Source organism: Oncorhynchus mykiss, chromosome 4, assembly GCF_013265735.2.
Source record: "Oncorhynchus mykiss isolate Arlee chromosome 4, USDA_OmykA_1.1, whole genome shotgun sequence".
Taxonomy (NCBI): Eukaryota; Metazoa; Chordata; class Actinopteri; order Salmoniformes; family Salmonidae; genus Oncorhynchus; species Oncorhynchus mykiss.
Window position 1 is genome coordinate 16892619 of NC_048568.1, and position 18535 is coordinate 16911153.

General features: G+C 42.2%; 1 protein-coding gene across 2 annotated transcripts in view; it reads left to right on the forward strand.

The window, feature by feature from the left end:
- LOC110522207 (mannosyl-oligosaccharide 1,2-alpha-mannosidase IA) overlaps window positions 1-18535 on the forward strand; it is a 163494-nt gene that overhangs the window by 52193 nt on the left and 92766 nt on the right. For both annotated transcript variants that reach the window (XM_021600408.2, XM_036975779.1), the window contains exon 3: window positions 15594-15709. In XM_021600408.2, the coding sequence (XP_021456083.2) occupies window positions 15594-15709 (116 nt within the window). The remainder of the gene's footprint in view (window positions 1-15593; window positions 15710-18535) is intronic.

Consider the following 18535-nt stretch of genomic DNA (forward strand, 5'->3'; position numbering starts at 1 on the left):
CGAGCCGGAGTACCCTCGTACCTCCGGTGTGTGTGAGAGCCGGAGTACCCTCGTACCTCCGGTGTGTGTGAGAGCCGGAGTACCCTCGTACCTCCGGTGTGTGTGAGAGCCGGAGTACCCTCGTACCTCCGGTGTGTGTGAGAGCCGGAGTACCCTCGTACCTCCGGTGTGTGTGTGAGCCGGAGTACCCTCGTACCTCCGGTGTGTGTGAGAGCCGGAGTACCCTCGTACCTCCGGTGTGTGTGAGAGCCGGAGTACCCTCGTACCTCCGGTGTGTGTGTGAGCCGGAGTACCCTCGTACCTCCGGTGTGTGTGTGAGCCGGAGTACCCTCGTACCTCCGGTGTGTGTGTGAGCCGGAGTACCCTCGTACCTCCGGTGTGTGTGTGTGAGCCGGAGTACCCTCGTACCTCCGGTGTGTGTGTGAGCCGGAGTACCCTCGTACCTCCGTGGTGTGAGCCGGAGTACCCTCGTACCTCCGGTGTGTGTGTGAGCCGGAGTACCCTCGTACCTCCGGTGTGTGTGTGAGCCGGAGTACCCTCGTACCTCCGGTGTGTGTGAGAGCCGGAGTACCCTCGTACCTCCGTGGTGCGAGCCGGAGTACCCTCGTACCTCCGGTGTGTGTGAGAGCCGGAGTACCCTCGTACCTCCGGAGTACCCCTTTCTCTGTATCACATCCACCAGCGCCTCATTCCCACTGTCCCAGCGACGGAGAAGGATCTCTCAGAAGCCTTGGCTTCTGTCTGATTCACACGTGGCTGCCATCACAAAGGAAGTGAGAAGTTGTGATGGGGGAAAACATCGATACAGTTACATATGGGAATATTATTTGACGAGGTATCGTCAAGGTATCATCATCAGCAATATTTTTTTTGCGCTATTTGCTGTACCTGCACCAAAATGCCACTATTTTTCCTTATTCTCCATCTTCTTCAGGACTTTTATTTCCATGTCTGATCAAAACGTGTTTTCTCATGGCTCTGTCTTGTCCCTCTGCAGCAGGCATATATAGTGAGTAATATGTGTGGAACATCAAATCGCAATAAAATCACAGTATCGAATCGGAATACATATAGAATCGTGAGAATCGCAATACATATAGTCGGCACCAAAGTATCGTGAGGTCACTGGCAATTCACAGCCCTAGTGAAAAGGCACTCTGAGTCAGTGGCTGTAAAGAGACGCCTCTTACTGCAGCACATTGCTGTGTGAATTATGGATAAGGCCACTTGTATTGCCAACTGTAACCTTGTGTGTATCTATAGTTTCTCACACTTCTCTCTGAAGGCCCACTTCAACACAATTGCAGAATGTGACATGGTGTAAAATGGAAAATGACACAAGAGATTGACAACACAAGGCATTGCTTTCACTGGGGGCAATGTGAAGCCTTGTATGCACATTGACCTGGAAATGTTTTGCAGGCGTAAGCCAGCTTGCATCTGACTAAAATAAACACACTTGACTGGGCCACTACAGTGACATTGCCAATTACATTTTCATGCCAAATGGGTTTGAAGGTTGACTTGCTTATTGAATGTTGTTCTCTGCTCATGGCAGCTAGCCCTCCGTGCTGAAATGGGCTATCATTTGTCACATTGGCCTAGCTCTGCCCATGGAGAAGGGCTCCATATTACACATAGGCCATCTTCAAACACAATCGTATCACTTCAGGCTACTTGTTTTAACCAAAGTCTTTTGAAAGATAACATTCATCAGTCCAACCCAGTGTTAAGCAGTAAAGTTTCATCCAAGCTGAACCTGACCTGCGGCTATCAGGCAGGCAATGCAGGGGTATCCATCCTTTTTTTTCTAGTGTTCAAATAGGCATATTCTTCTCTCCCTTGCAACTCTTCCCTGGGTCCTTACTGTACAAGAGAAGTGCACTGTTTTCTGTCAGTATACCTGGTAAAATAAGGGTTAATAAATAACTAAGGGGGCCATATAAAATCTGTAATTTTTCAGTTCTGTTTTATATTTTCCTAAATTATGCTATCTCAATTCTATTTTTCCTGGTTCTAGAATTTCTTAGAATTTCACTCTCAAAATTACAAATGTTCATAGAGAAACAACGAAATGTGATGTTCTGAGTCCTTGTTATGTAGGTCTGGAAGAAAATGAATACATTTAGATTTGAGTGTAAATCCCCTTTTTAATTGTTCATCTAGCGAGTGAGGAATATTCCGTCTGCCGGTCCTGCGATGGTTCTGTGCTGGTCATTTCATGACAGAGTGCAAATAATAGATTTAAACGATATACTTTCTCATGATATACTTCTGTCAGGTAAGCCTGCTTTACAGTTAACATTTAATTGAGAAGGTTTCGGGGAATGTATTTGTCAACCGACAAGACGGTTATCACATCAACTGGCTACACACCACACAGACAGACGGGGGCAATATTGCTGTGAATGAATAGGCAGATATTGTGTTCGATTTGGCTTTTTAAGCTAATAGTGACTAACCAGGAGTGCAATGTCTTGTTTATGTCAATTTACAGTGGAGTACAGTACGTGAAAATTGCATGTACTTTCAGAATTGTTTTGGCGAGCTACTCATAGGTGGGCTGCGGGCTACTGGTAGCTCTCTATTGACCTGTTGGAGACCCCTGCTCTAATGTATTCCTTTTGTTGTGACATCTTTACTTGGGATTAACAGAATGATACCAATGAGACAGCCTATAGGGAGGAGGTCAGTGACCTGGCAGCATGGTGCCAGGTCAACAACCTCTCCCTCAACATCAGCAAGACAATGGAGCTGGTCGTGGACTATAGGAAACAAAGGGCCAAGCACGCCCCCGTCCATATCAACAGGGCTCTAGTGGAGTGGGTCGAGAGCTTCAAGTTCCTCGGTGTCCACTAGTGGTGCACGGGTCAGCTGTTTGCTCACCCACTATTGCTAGTAACCCATCCGCAACCGGCCGACTATATGTAATTAAGTGAAAATGAGGCCCTCTCCCGACCCTAACCCGCTAATATAGAACATGGGCTGTAGGCTACAGTCAGCGATGACAGTGTGATTTATTTATTTTTTGACAGGGGGTTCAGTATTTTTTGGGGGGGGTTGTGTACACTTATAGAATGGGTGTCTACAGGAAAATGGGGGAGGGTCGTGCTTTTTAAATTTCAGTTAGAGGGGGGGTTTAGTGTTTCTTCAATCTAGGCCAGGGGTGGGTCATGCCATTTTTAACTGATGAAAGTTAAATATTTCTCTGTGTTTTTAGAATTAGTTGCTTATTAGGCTATATCTCGATGTGTGCCCGATGCCACCCCTCATCACTGATTCGTTGCTGAGCACACAATGTCAAGTATAGGATATTTAGTGTGATCTCAAACAATTGATTCATAGGCTATAGGCTACAGAAGCGCATGCTCGGGAGAAGCATAGAGCAAAGTCATTTTTAGAAGAAAATGTTCTTCCTTTCTGAATCTCTTGCGCTGCTGGGGATGGTGTAAATAAAACTAAGCTGCATTACAAACGGCAATGGATATTTCAACCCTGAGTCCTGGCCTGCTCTGTTCTTGCTGATCAAAACTTTTTTGTTACCTGACCAATGCTGTGCTGTGTAGGCTTACAGAGGCAGTTCAGGATTAGAGTCAATGAATTCTTCCCCCAATTTCTTTTGATAAGGCCTATTCCCCCAAATTCTATATCTTGCGTGCAGACTAGCCCATGTTCAGTTTGAGAAGGAGAGTTTGTTTTTATTCAAATCAATTATAGTAATAGCAATGTTTCTTACCCATGATGTATTTATCGGAGTAATTGATCTATGTATGTACTGCATTCTATACTATACTACTGTATCTTATTCTATGTTGCTCTGAGATTGCTCGTCCACATATTTATATATTCTTAACTCCATTCCTTTACTTAGATTCGTGTGTATTGGGTATATGTTGTGAAATTGTTAGATATTACTTGTTAGATATTGCTGCACTGTTGGAACTAGAAGCACAAGCATTTTGCTACACCCGCAATAACATCTGCTAAACACGTGTATGTGACCAATAAAATTAGATTAGATTTGTTTCGAGTAACTTACATTGTGGTGCTGAAACTTTAAGCAGCAGCCACAGCAGAATCAATTGGAAAACGACAGCTCGTGGGGCTGAAAGTAGACAGATTTGAGTTGGCATAATTAATTTCAACCATCTTCATTTTAATTAGACTTTACTAACCACAAGAGGGCTTTGTGTTGGAGCCTATTTCTTCCTATTTAAGAAATAAGAGGTATGCCTACCTGTTTAACAGACAAAATTAGGCTATAGGCTGCTATATCTATAGATTTGTCTGCCAATTCCTCCACCATGCACTCTATAAATATCCTACCTCCATGTCAGTGAAGGGCTGTTGAGTTAAAACCAAGACTCAAATTGAGGGGTTGTGCTATAGGCTTACCTTTTTATAAAAAAATAAACACATTAAACACAGGCATACCCATTGTTGGCTTAAGACTTTGAAAAAAATAAAAAACAATCCGATTATATAAAGTGATCTATAACAGCTGGGAAAGACGTGACGTCGATGCATACCTGATGTTATTGTTTCATTTCTACCATATTCAGAGGGTGATCAGTAATCTTGCTTGGGAAGTAATCTAATTCTGTCACTATCAATTGATTAAGCTATTCACTTAAAGTACAATAGAAGATATTTAAACCCAAGACAGCTTTTCGGGAAACACTTGTGACCTTCTCTCATTGGGTTAAGCCACAGAAGAAGAGTAGCCAGCTTACATTTTTCTGCGTTGGTAGGCCTATTCTGTCTGGGGTGGTAATGTAGGCCTAACTTTTGAAAGTACCATACTCAGATTCCTAATGACGTCTCAGATAAAAAAAATATTTGCAATAGGGCTAACCCCAATTATTAGACTGGTCGATAGGCTGTTGGTCGACCCAAGTTTTTTTTTTTTTTTTTTGCATTAACAAATATATGTATTTTTATGGAGCAGGAGACACCGGTCTTATTCACATCCATTGCGGAGGCCGAGACGAATCCATTGCGGATGCCACAGAATGGCACAGTTCGAGAAGGGGGAGTATGGCTGCACAATGCACTTTTCCCTCCAGAATGCTCTTTCTCCCTCCAATTTGTGCACATTCATTGTTTTCATAACTTCATTGTGTGAATTGTTTGCATTTGACATTGTTAGTGTCTATCAATTCCCCATTACATATCAGCAGTAGTACATTTACCGTTAATTCCAAAAATGTCTAATCTACAATGTTTGTTTGATTACGGTAATGTGTATGAATTAATTCAACACATTATTATTCCTGCCTTTCACCGTTCTCATTGTCGAAGTGGACACGTTATTTGCAGAGCGCACAATCTATGCTACATTTGTGGGGAAACAAATGTTCATTGATTTCATTCCATTTGCGAGTTTTGTCAATTTAGTAATTGTCTTTTGTTTGGAGCGCATGAGTAAGGACGAGCACCTGATTGATCATAGAAGAAGGCCTATAGGCTACCTAGCCTGCGTGAAAATGTAGGCATATAAATGTACCCATTTTGGGGAGCTGATAGTGTTTCAGATGGCTTAATGCACCACCACTAATGACCTGCGGAGCTTCTCAAAGTAATGTTTTCTTCACCTCAAATAGCAAGCAAATATCAAGTATTTTTTTTTTACAATATTTCCTCAGTGTATTTGAAAAACCTTTCCAGCTCTCTCCCTTTCAATAACCACTCAGTTTGAAAGGGAAAAATGTCATGCTCCAATCCAGTGGAAACATAATAAAATAGGCATACCTGATTTACTTCCTATCCCTTGCCCAAATAGTCTACAGCTGTGACTGTCCGGAGCTCACTGGCACAGGAATCTCTGAGGGCCCAGAGTATTTTATACAATATTGCAAGGAAGCCGGACCCAAGTTTATAGTTGATACAATGTTTCAAGATTGTTGCAGACAGGCCATGCGTTGCCAATGTGGTTTATAGGATATTTGTTTTTATCAGGATATTTTCTACCTGCTGGCTGCAATGTTTTTATTTGTTGGGATTATAGGCTATGTTTACATAGATGGCAATAGAAGTTACTTTTTAAGTTTGTATCATTTTCATTTAGTATTGGATAGAGTTTTGATTAACCACATAACAATGATTTTGACATACGAAGGCGTTATTATAAATTCAATTTTTCCACAAAAATGTGCATATGAAAACCATAACTGGCACACAGATCTATAGAAATTGTAAAATAAATTGGCATTCCACATGAGAAAGTTTGCTGACTCCTCATGTAGCCTATTACCGGCAACTTCAGGATAGTAGCGGCAGAATCTAGGAAAGCTAGTAGGAGCAGGAGAAGGATGGTTGGGACAGGTTAAGTTGATGTCTTGCTCCCTCTTGGCTCATTTGTGTCTGATTTCACCAAACCGTGAGCTTAAAGCATCAAACAAGCTCAGTGCATGTATAGTTCGTTTTTATTAAAACACATATAGGGTTTGTCTATATTAGGGTTGAATGGCAGGAACCCGGTTACTGAGATTTTCAGACCCATAACCATTCAATCTTCGTGAAGAGAAGTGAAAACCTTGTGTATTTAATTCTAGTCTTATATTATTCAAGGATGTCATTAGAATGATGAAGATGAGGACAACGGCACATATTTCATTTAACAGCTGAAGGTGAGGAAGGAATGAAGCAACAATAGAAAGAGGAGGAGGTAGGCTAATAACATTCGGGGAAATATTATGAAATGTGTGTATATATACGCCAGCCTTCTAATTATACAAATATATTTCAAAATTAAAATAAAATTCGCTAGCCTATACTTGTAATGTAGGCTGCATGTGCTTCACCAGAATCGCATGTTCTCTTCTGCTTGATCATGGTTTGAACAATGTGCATAATTCTAGTCCATAAAGTATATACAGTATACAGTACAGTAATACAGTTCACACTCCAAATGATTAGCCTACTGGAGCTAGTTTAATTTATTTACCCAAGCTAGCTACATCTATGGGCTTTTATGTTTTTCTGTCGTACATAATATGCAGTAGCCTATATCAAATATGTATTGGATAAGGGCACGATCATTTGGCCTTTTTTGGGATTGGGCTCATTAAATGTCTTTAATGTATGGCTTATAAACTGTATTTAATGTATGGCTCACCAGGCTCAAGTAGCATCAGGCTTGAGTTTTCCATCAAAGCTCTAATCAAATCCAGACCGGTCTATTTATGTACTTTATAATGCTTTTGAATGACACTTCCGGTTTTGGTGGGAAATACCGGGTTACCCGGGAGAAAATAGATTTATTCTCCAGATGGAACATTTTGTAAAATAACGGAAAAATATTCAACCCTAGTTTATATACAGTGCCTTGCGAAAGTATTCGGCCCCCTTGAACTTTGCGACCTTTTGCCACATTTCAGGCTTCAAACATAAAGATATTAAACTGTATTTTTTTGTGAAGAATCAACAAGTGGGACACAATCATGAAGTGGAACAACATTTATTGGATATTTCAAACTTTTTTAACAAATCAAAAACTGAAAAATTGGCCGTGCAAAATTATTCAGCCCCTTTACTTTCAGTGCAGCAAACTCTCTCCAGAAGTTCAGTGAGGATCTCTGAATGATCCAATGTTGACTTAAATGACGAATGATGATAAATACAATCCACCTGTGTGTAATCAAGTCTCCGTATAAATGCACCTGCACTGTGATAGTCTCAGAGGTCCGTTAAAAGCGTAGAGAGCATCATGAAGAACAAGGAACACACCAGGCAGGTCCGAGATACTGTTGTGAAGAAGTTTAAAGCCGGATTTGGATACAAAAAGATTTCCCAAGCTTTAAACATCCCAAGGAGCACTGAGCAAGCGATAATATTGAAATGGAAGGAGTATCAGACCACTGCAAATCTACCAAGACCTGGCCGTCCCTCTAAACTTTCAGCTCATACAAGGAGAAGACTGATCAGAGATGCAGCCAAGAGGCCCATGATCACTCTGGATGAACTGCAGAGATCTACAGCTGAGGTGGGAGACTCTGCCCATAGGACAAAACAAAGTATATTGCACAAATCTGGCCTTTATGGAAGAGTGGCAAGAAGAAAGGCTTTTCTTAAAGATATCCATAAAAAGTGTTGTTTAAAGTTTGCCACAAGCCACCTGGGAGACACACCAAACATGTGGAAGAAGGTGCTCTGGTCAGATGAAACCAAAATTGAACTTTTTGGCAACAATGCAAAACGTTATGTTTGGCGTAAAAGCAACACAGCTCATCACACTGAACACACCATCCCCACTGTCAAACATGGTGGTGGCAGCATCATGGTTTGGGCCTGCTTTTCTTCAGCAGGGACAGGGAAGATGGTTAAAATTGATGGGAAGATGGATGGAGCCAAATACAGGACCATTCTGGAAGAAAACCTGATGGAGTCTGCAAAAGACCTGAGACTGGGACGGAGATTTGTCTTCCAACAAGACAATGATCCAAACATAAAGCAAAATCTACAATGGAATGGTTCAAAAATAAACATATCCAGGTGTTAGAATGGCCACGTCAAAGTCCAGACCTGAATCCAATCGAGAATCTGTGGAAAGAACTGAAAACTGCTGTTCACAAATGCTCTCCATCCAACCTCACTGAGCTCGAGCTGTTTTGCAAGGAGGAATGGGAAAAAATGTCAGTCTCTCGATGTGCAAAACTGATAGAGACATACCCCAAGCGACTTACAGCTGTAATCACAGCAAAAGGTGGCGCTACAAAGTATTAACTTAAGGGGGCTGAATAATTTTGCATGCCCAATTTTTCAGTTTTTGATTTGTTAAAAAAGTTTGAAATATCCAATAAATGTCGTTCCACTTCATTATTGTGTCCCACTTGTTGTTGATTCTTCACAAAAAAATACAGTTTTATATCTTTATGTTTGAAGCCTGAAATGTGTCAAAAGGTCGCAAAGTTCAAGGGGGCCGAATGCTTTCGCAAGGCACTGTATATGAAAAAATACACAACCAATCGATGGGTCGAAAGAACAGACGACTTTCAGCCTACCAAGAATTGTTTTGTTGTCTGGACAGCCCTAATTTGCAAACAGGGGAAGTTTTGTTGCCAGCAAGACACACTGATTTGGCTTTGGAGATATAAGATGAACAAATAGGCCTAGCTCTGTCCATTCTTAGCCTGTCATTTCGGTAATTTGTGTGGAATTAAAAAAGATTCTACCAATATGTCAAATGTAGCTTAAACCCTATTTTACATCATATAAGGTTTTTGTGTTGTGCACGCCATCGGTTGAAACTCAACATGCTATTGAATATAGGGATTTTGGCTGATAAATGTGTAAAAAAACAAATAAATCATGTTTTAATTGAAACGTTCAAATGATACCACAAAAATGGTTGTAGATCCACACTTCAGAGACTATTGATTTGAATGGGAATATCTATTTTAAATTATACTGTCCATCCTCCATAGAAAAACTCATAGAAATATAGATAATAGAATAAACATGACCATTTAAGTTGACATTGGTTGTCATTGTGATAGCATTTAGAAGTAAAAATGTCCAATTTCAATGATGTACCAGCTAAATTTTAGTGATCTGAATGGATAGGTCCATTCTATGGATTCTGTTTCCATGATTGAAATGACACCCACCCTCTATTCAAGAGCATGTTGTGTCTCAACCGACGTCGGGCACAGTACAAAAACCTCAGTGGATGTGAAATACGGTCTAAGTTACAACATATGCGAATATGAAAAAACCCTGGCGTTTAAACGGCTTTAAATCATTTACGTTAAAGGTTAAAAAATTACGTAAAAAATAAATAATCAACAGTTTGACAACACTGTTTGTAAGCTTTTAAATAATATCAAACTCAACTGTTTATCTTTTCCAGGGATGAAGTCATGGATGTTTCATTGTATGGTGTAATTGGGATGATGTGCGCATTAGGTGTTCCATCTCCATATTTGGAATGGATGGTGTAATTTAGCCTGGGCCTCCCCTGGGCTAACCCTGCAGTGTGGTGTGTGTGTGTGGTCCCCTCAGTCACTGGGCTGATGGAGCTAGATGATGCTGGAACTGGGAGGGGTATACAGGGGTTGTAGCAGAGAGAGAATCCATCACCCACTGAGGTGGGATCTGCAGATCTGCATGGCCCTGCATCGGACCCCCTTGTCACAACCACAACCTTTGTTAGACCACTGGAGCACTACTTCTCCTTACACACTGATTTATGACCTACTCTGTCCTCACCTCATACCCAGGCCCTTGATACTCAGTCTCAGTTTACCCACACACACACCCTCCCTCTGATTTCTTACTATTCCATCTTTCTGGCTCCCATGCCTGAAGAAACCAAACAAGCTCATATTTTTGAGATGCAAATCTGCTATGTCTTACTATTTATTTATTTATTTTTCTGATTGGATTTTGGACACAGTGCATTGACCCCTTCCCCTTTCCAAGTTGTGTAACGTTACAGCCTTATTCTAAAATGTATTAAATCTTCTTCTTTTTTAAATCTCATCAATATACACACAATATCACATAATGACAAAGTGAAAACAGGTTTTTTTAGAAATGTTAGCAAATGTATAAAAAATAAGAAATTGACTTTTTCTTCTCAATTTTGAGTCCCTTTGCCTTGAGACTCAAAATTGAGCTCAGGTGCATCCTGTTTTCATTGATCATCCTTGAGATGTTTCTAAAAACTTGGAGTCCAACTCATGAGGTCGAAGGAATTGTCCGTAGAGCACCGCGACAGGATTGTGTCAAGGCACAGATCTGAGGAAGGATGCCAGCATTGAAGGTCCCGAAGAACACAGTGCTCTCCATCATTATTAAATGGAAGAAGTTTTGAACCACCAAAACTCCTAGATCTAGCCACCCGGCCAACATGAGCAATCGGGGGGGCCTTGGTCAGGGAGTTGACCAAGAACCCGATTGTCACTCTGACAGAGTTCCAGAGTTCCTCTGTGGAGATGGGAGAACCTTGCAGAAGGACAACCATCTCTACAACACTCCACCAATCAGGCCTTTATGCTAGATGGCCAGACGGAAGCCACTCTGCAGTAAAAGGCACATGACAGCCCACTTGAAGTTTGCCAAAAGGCACATAAACGACTGTGACCATGAGAAACAAGATTCTTTGGTTTGATGAAACTTGGCACCATCACTAAAGTGAAGAATGGTGGTGGCAGCATCATGCTGTGGGGATGATTTTCAACGGCAGGGACTGGGAGACTAGTCAGGATCAAGGGAAAGATGAACAGAGCAAAGTACAGACAGATCCTTGATGAAAACCTGCTCCAGAGAGCTCAGGACCGCAGACTGGGGCGACGGTTCACCTTCCAACAGGACAACAACCCTAAGCACACAGCCCAGACAATGCAGGAGGGGCTTCGGGACAAGTCTCCGAATGTCCTTGAGTGGCCCAGCCAGAGCCCAAACTTGAACCCGATTTGAACATCTCTGGAGAGACCTGCAAATAGTTGTTCACGCGGCCCAGAGCTTGAGAGGATCTTATAAGCTTATAGCGTCACACCCCAAAAGACTTGAGGCTGTAATCACAGCCAAAGGAGCTTCAAAGAAGTACCGAGTAAAGGGTCTGAATACTTTTGTAAATGGAATATTTCTGTTTTATTTTTAATAAATTAGCAAAACATTCTAAAAACCTGTTTGTTGTCGTTATGGGGTATTTTGTTTTAGATTGATGAGGGGAAAAACAATTGTTTCCATTTTAAATTAAGGCTGTAATGTTAAAGTCAAGGCGTCTGGATATTTTCCAATTGGACTGTAGTACTGTTTTGCTAGTGAACAATGTTGCCTTTGGTTGGGATGGGTCACTTTCACCCAAATGGTATAATTCCACCTTTTGATCTAGATTTCTCTAACTTCCTTTGAATGGTTTATGTTTGTATTGTGGGTACCTGAAAGACAAAGGAGATAACCTAAATATAAAGTTAGACTATATAACTGCTCTAAGGCTCACTACATGATTATCTAATCTAACAACTCTAACATATGTAGGCCTACCTTCGCTGTCACAACAAACTTCCAATGGTTTACTCTCCATCTTCCTATTTCTGTATTAAGGAAACCACCATGTCCTCCTCAAGATTAATAACCAAATGTGTCACATAGCTGCAGAGCAGGTTTGACTAGACATTTGGGCTAGTTGCCAAAGGCATATTTACATAATAAACCAAGTTGCCCCAGGTTCTGATGTTTTCTAAAATAGGCCTCAATGAGGTGGTGACGACGTCCTCCCTCAGAACAATGAACGATGTCACTGTGTGAATGGGTTTGATATTCTGAGCCCACTTTTACGTGAAGGTTGTTTTTGTCCAAACAATGCATCGTCTGACAACGCCTTGAAGGCTCTCAGCCCCATGAGATTAAATGTTCCACCATTTGTGCCGTTCCCTGCTAATGATGTGAGAACTCCATTAGCGAGTGTCATCAGTCAATGAAATGCTCAAGAGTCTCTGCTCCAAAGAGGAGCTCCTTTCTAAAGTATGAGATATGAAGAGCGAGCGAGTGAGAGAGAACAGGTGATAAATGAAAGCTCTTAGACACGAGAGCTGCTGTCCCATGAATGTTGCTCACGCATCCATCACCAGGCTCTTATGCACTGGGGAAATGTATTTAGCCTGTTCATGGGCCGGCCGTTGGACTTAAAGGGATACTTTGGGATTTTGGTGCCCTTTGTCTACTTCCCCAGAGTCAGATGAACTCGTTTGTCTCTGTGTCCAGTATGAAGGATGTTAGAGGTAGTTTTGTGAGCCAATGCTAACTAGCATTAGCACAATGAGTGGAAGTCTATAGGTACTGCTAGCATGCTAGTAGTTACTTCCAGTGATTGCGCTGACATAAAAAAATGGTATCCATGAGTTCATCTGAGGATGTAGATAAAGGTCAACATTGCCAAAATCCCAAAGTATCCCTTTAATTGATTTCCTCAGAAAAATGTTAAGTGATGTCCTCCTTGAGTCAATTCAGGATTTGTAAATGGAAACTTGGGAAATTGTTCTTCCATCAAACGTTTTAAAATTACCAACTGGGATTCTCTATAAGAACTGATATCCAGGTCATCCTTATTTTTTTCTAAAGCCTTCACATGTTTTTCATTTACTCAAATCTATCATCTTACATTCAAAATTGACAAAGATCTCAAGAGCCCTTTATTATAAGAATAAAGGCTGCTTCATGACATGTCATAGAAATTCATTTTAATTGGAAGCTTAGAGTGAGAAGACTGTATTTGATAGATCAGAGAAATCTGGCTTTGATATTCTGTGTTCTGCTTCTTAGAATTCAAGTCACTCCATGGCTTGCTGTACATTTGAGGTACATGCACACACAAACGCACGTGAAAACATTCGCAAAAACACAACACCTTTTCACACATCATGCTCTGGCTTGTCCCAGTAATGGGATGAGGATGCCCCCCTCTCCACTTCTCTTTGCCACTGTATTTTATAATGGGGGAAGCAGGCACGCACTCTAGCCACGGAGCAGGAAGGAAGCAGACAATGGGTGGCAGGCACAAAATGTCATTCCCTCATCTCTCTCACAGAGTCCAAATGGAGTGAGGGATTAATGAAAAACAGGAAAGGGAAAAGGATGCCAGGTGACAAAAGGATGGCCAGTGGAAATGTGTTTAGTCAAGCCTGCAGTGACCCTTGCTACTCTTCCTTTTTGTGTCCCACATTAACATTCGTTGACAGACAGGCGCAGGCAGGCCTACAGCACCCATTGTTAAGTTTCGGGGGTGTTCAATCTACATTAAAGCTTTTAGCTGTAATCCTACCCTTTTAAAGAAATAAAAACACCTTCAGTTACCACGACATTATCTTTTTTTTTCATTTGAAGAAAGCCATATAGGTGTAAGTGAATGGGAAAGTGCTTTGGTCGTGTTATTGAGTTTATTTTCCATAATGCTGCGGACTAAAAGCTTTGATAAGTGTTTGTCTCTTTGACTACCTGCCTGGCTGGTGCCTTTCCTCTTTGACTGCCTGCCTGGCCGATGCCTTTCCTCTTTTTGACTACCTGCCTGGCTGGTGCCTTTCCTCTTTGACTGCCTGCCTGGCTGGTGCCTTTCCTCTTTGACTGCCTGCCTGGCCGATGCCTTTCCTCTTTTTGACTACCTGCCTGGCTGGTGCCTTTCCTCTTTGACTGCCTGCCTGGCCGATGCCTTTCCTCTTTGACTACCTGCCTGGCTGGTGCCTTTCCTCTTTGACTGCCTGCTTGGCTGGTGCCTTTCCTCTTTGACTACCTGCCTGGCTGGTGCCTTTCCTCTTTGACTGCCTGCCTGGCCGGTGCCTTTCCTCTTTGACTACCTGCCTGGCTGGTGCCTTTCCTCTTTGACTACCTGCCTGGCTGGTGCCTTTCCTCTTTGACTACCTGCCTGGCTGGTGCCTTTGCTTTCATCCTCTCCTCCTTTTGAAAGTGTGACGTAATCGAGGAGAAGTAAAGGAGGAGAAATATCGGCCCTCCAAGCGAGTGTGGAGAGTTGGCGGGGGGCTGGGTTCTCCTAAGCGCTTGGTAAACCGAGCAAGTCGAATCTTCACTGGAGAATAAATTGCGTCTAGGCTACATTTCTCTATAGCTCAGTAATTTCATTAATCTTGTTGCTCTTATCTTAATGAAGCGGAAGAGGGTGTTTTTAGCTGCACAGGACCAGACTTATGGACACGGTACTCTGTCAACGGGGTATAATGTCATCTTTTTATTTTTTGTATTTTACCCACTTTTTCTCCCCAATTTCGTGATATCCAATTGTGATCTCATTACGATCTTGTCTCAACTCCCCGACGGGATTGGGTGAGGCAAAGGTCGAATCATGCGTCCTCCGGAACATGACCTGCCAAACCGAGCTTCTTAACACCCGCCCGCTTAACCCAGAAGCCAGCTGCACTAATGTGTCGAAGGAAACCCCGTACAACTGGTGACACAAGTCAGCGTGCATGCGTCCAGCCCACCACAAGGAGTCACTAGAGCGCGATGGGACAAGGACATCCCGGCCGGCCAAACCCTCTCCTAACCCGGACGATGGTGAGCCAATTATGCACCGCCTCATAGGTCTCCCTTTGGTTCTCCCGGCTGCGACTTAGCCTGGGATCAAACCCGGGTCTGTAGTGATGCCTCTAGCACTGCAATGATGTGCCTTAGACCGCTGCGCCACTCAGGAGGCTCGGTATAATGTCATCTGATGGGTAAGGTCTGGTGGCCAAGAGCCTTTCGAAAGAATCAGCCCACCGTGAAAAGACTCACGCTAATATGCTCACTCCTCTGTTCTGACTGCCACATCCTCCTCAACCAGGTAAAAACCTGACAGTATAGCCAAAGGTGCTCTGTCATATTTGTATTTGTTCATATGCATGACATCTCACACTGAGATAAATGGAAGTTGCTTGAAGCAATATTCCACCGCAGCAGGAGAAATGCCCCGCTCTTTGAATAAAACAGCACACTTACGGTTAGAACTCCCAGCTGCCCTGGAGATTTTAACCTCCTCTGGTCTTAATGGTAGAAACCTGACTCTGACTGTGCTGTTTTTCTACCAATACAATATGTTGCTATGGGAGGAAAATAGGATATGAGTCCTCAAGGCTTTGTTTTGTTTGCCTTCCCAGGGAGTATAAAGGGAGCCACCATCGTGGATGCCCTGGACACCCTATACGTCATGCAGATGTATGAGGACTTTGAGATGGCCACAGAGTGGGTGGAGAAGAACCTGGACTTCAACGTGGTGAGTAGAACCAAATAACGTTGAACCCCCTTTGTCTGCTTGCTAGTAGAACCATAGAACACCTTTGACTGCTAGCTAGTCAGCCACTGACAAGCTCAAGGTCAGGAGATCTAGAATCTGATTGGTTAGGCAAGCCCCACTGTAATCAGTAGGGAAAGAATACAGAGCCACCCAAGGCATTTTAATGCAGGAAAGCTGAACTCTGTCTTACATCATTTCTACCAGCAACGCTGCTGAGTTTTTTTTAATGCTTGAGTGTATCAAAGTGCATCCAACCAACTTGACAAAACTGTGGGAAGCATTGGAGTCAACATGGGCCAGCATCCCTGTGGAACGCTTTCAACACCTTGAGTGCATGCCCCGACAAGTCAATATTAGGAAGGTGTTCTAAATGTTTTTGTACACTCGTTGTATGTTTTGATTTCTACGACATTCTAAGGTTTGTATCATTCACAACTAAATGTGTCAAATAACTCTTAAATCTAGCGTATATAACCTGTTTCAAATGGTAACTTTTACGCTCAACATAGCCACATCAAGTGCGCACTCGCTCTGGATTGGGAAAAATATCCTTTATTTTATTCAGCTATGTTCAATTATATTATTCTTACAATAAAACATATAAAATAATTGCAAGGGACTTATAAAAAATATCTTTGTCTGCTAAATGAACTAGACTCCTATTCTGTTCTTCTGACATACATTTTCTTCACATCATAATGTTTCTTTAGACCTGACCAAAATAATGGATTTATTGTGATGATGTATCTGAAATGGATTTGTTCGACTTGTTTTAATGTAGATGTTCCAAAGGCGTGCATCAGCATGCGTGGACGCCTGGAGATGCTAAACATATTTATGTTAATTAACGGTCAATTACTGTGAGACTGGCAGTCATTTGCATGACAATAACCGACTGACAAAATTTCATGACCGCCACGGCCCTACCTACCCACGCACTCACACATACTTACAACCCAAAATATACACATTCACTCACTCACTCACTACATACACCCACACACAATCACACGCACACACATGTATACTGACGCCACACACAATCTCACACACAGGCACTTTCACAATCACCACATATGCTGCTGCTACTGTCTATTATCTATCCTGTTGCCTAGTACCTTTACCCCTGCTTATATATACAGTACATAGCAACCTCAATTACCTTGTACCCCTGCACATCGACTCGGTACTGATACTCCCTGTACGTAGCCATGTTAATTTTTATTCGTTATTCACTGTGTATTTATGCCTTGTGTCTCTTTCTATTTATTTATTTTTCTTATCTTTAACTCTGCATTGTCGGAAAAGGAGCCATAAGTAAGCATTTCATTGTTAGTCTACACCTGTTGTTTACGAAGGAAGTGACGCATAAGATTTGGTTGGATTTGACTCCAGGTAATTGGGCCCTGAAGTGCTCTGTGTAACGTCTGGGGTGTAGTGGAGGAGAAGTCCGGCGCAGGAAGCAGAGAGAGTTCAGGGTAGTGCTATACTTTTTAATGTGAACATACGCCAGCCCCACGAAACACAGGGCGCACACCAAAACAAATGCCCCAAACACGGGGGACTTAAACAGTCCAGCAAAACCCAAGAAAATGGGAAAACCGTGACACACAGACGTGTACACATGTACACCAAACAATCCCGCACAACCAAACAATCCCGCACAACCAGCAGGCGGGCCCGCTGGTAAATAAAGCCTGACCAATCAACCTAAAACACAAATGAACAAAAAGGGGAAAAAAGGGATCAGTGGCAGCTAGTAGGCCGGTGACGACGACCGTCGAGCGCCACCCGAACAGGAAGGGGAGCCACCTTCGGTAGGAGTCGTGACACTCTGTTTAACACTAGAAGAGCCAAGTCAGAGCAGTTTGACTAAATATGAATAAAACATTGGAATATCTGTGCCATGTTTAAAGTCATGCCCTCCTCTGTCCTGGACTTTTCTGAAATATGTCTATTTAACACGCGTATGTTCGAATTTCAAATCCTCCTACAGAGCCTCAGGTAGGACATTTTGATTTCTATATAGTATCACACAGATTCAGAGGTTTCCAAAACACCTACCATTGCCAATGAACTTTTTAAGAATAGCCACTTTCATAAGTTCCACACTTGAGCATGAGGCAACAGCCTAAAATAAACTCCTAAAAATGATATATATATATATTGAGAGGAAGAGAGAGAGATTTTGTTTCCTATTCTAATGTTACCCAATACCTTCATTAACACAACCAAAATATATATTTTTTGATAGCATATGAAATGTATTCGTTAGAATGTTGGATTTAAAATGACTCATTTTGGCTTGAAGGGATGGGTCCCTCAAGGCCTTTCTAGTGTTAGACAGAACAGGTACAGTACTCACCTGGAAGGAACCACCGCGTCTGTCTGTGGAAGTGGACTGAATGAAGTCATCTTAATTCCACTGTTCGGGGTAGGGAAAGGAGCATTTTTTTCCTAATCAGTCAATATGGACCTGACTCATCAGGTTGAAGGTAATGTGCTTTAAGCGTGAGGACTTTGTGTGTCTGTCAGATAGAACAACACATTGCCTTCCTCAAGCCTTTCGCTCTCACCGAGAAAAGGATATTCATTGACAGTTTTTCCCTCCAGACTATGCATAGGAAACAAATTACTCCCAAACACTGAGACGGAAGAGATGTATAAACCAGTTTGTAAAGGCTTTGTCTCAGACATGGCCACACGATATATACAAGACCTTTGCAATCTAATGTGATGTGTATATCTAGGAAATTGTGATATTGGAAATGGTGCTCAATAATGCACACACAGTGGAATAACGCA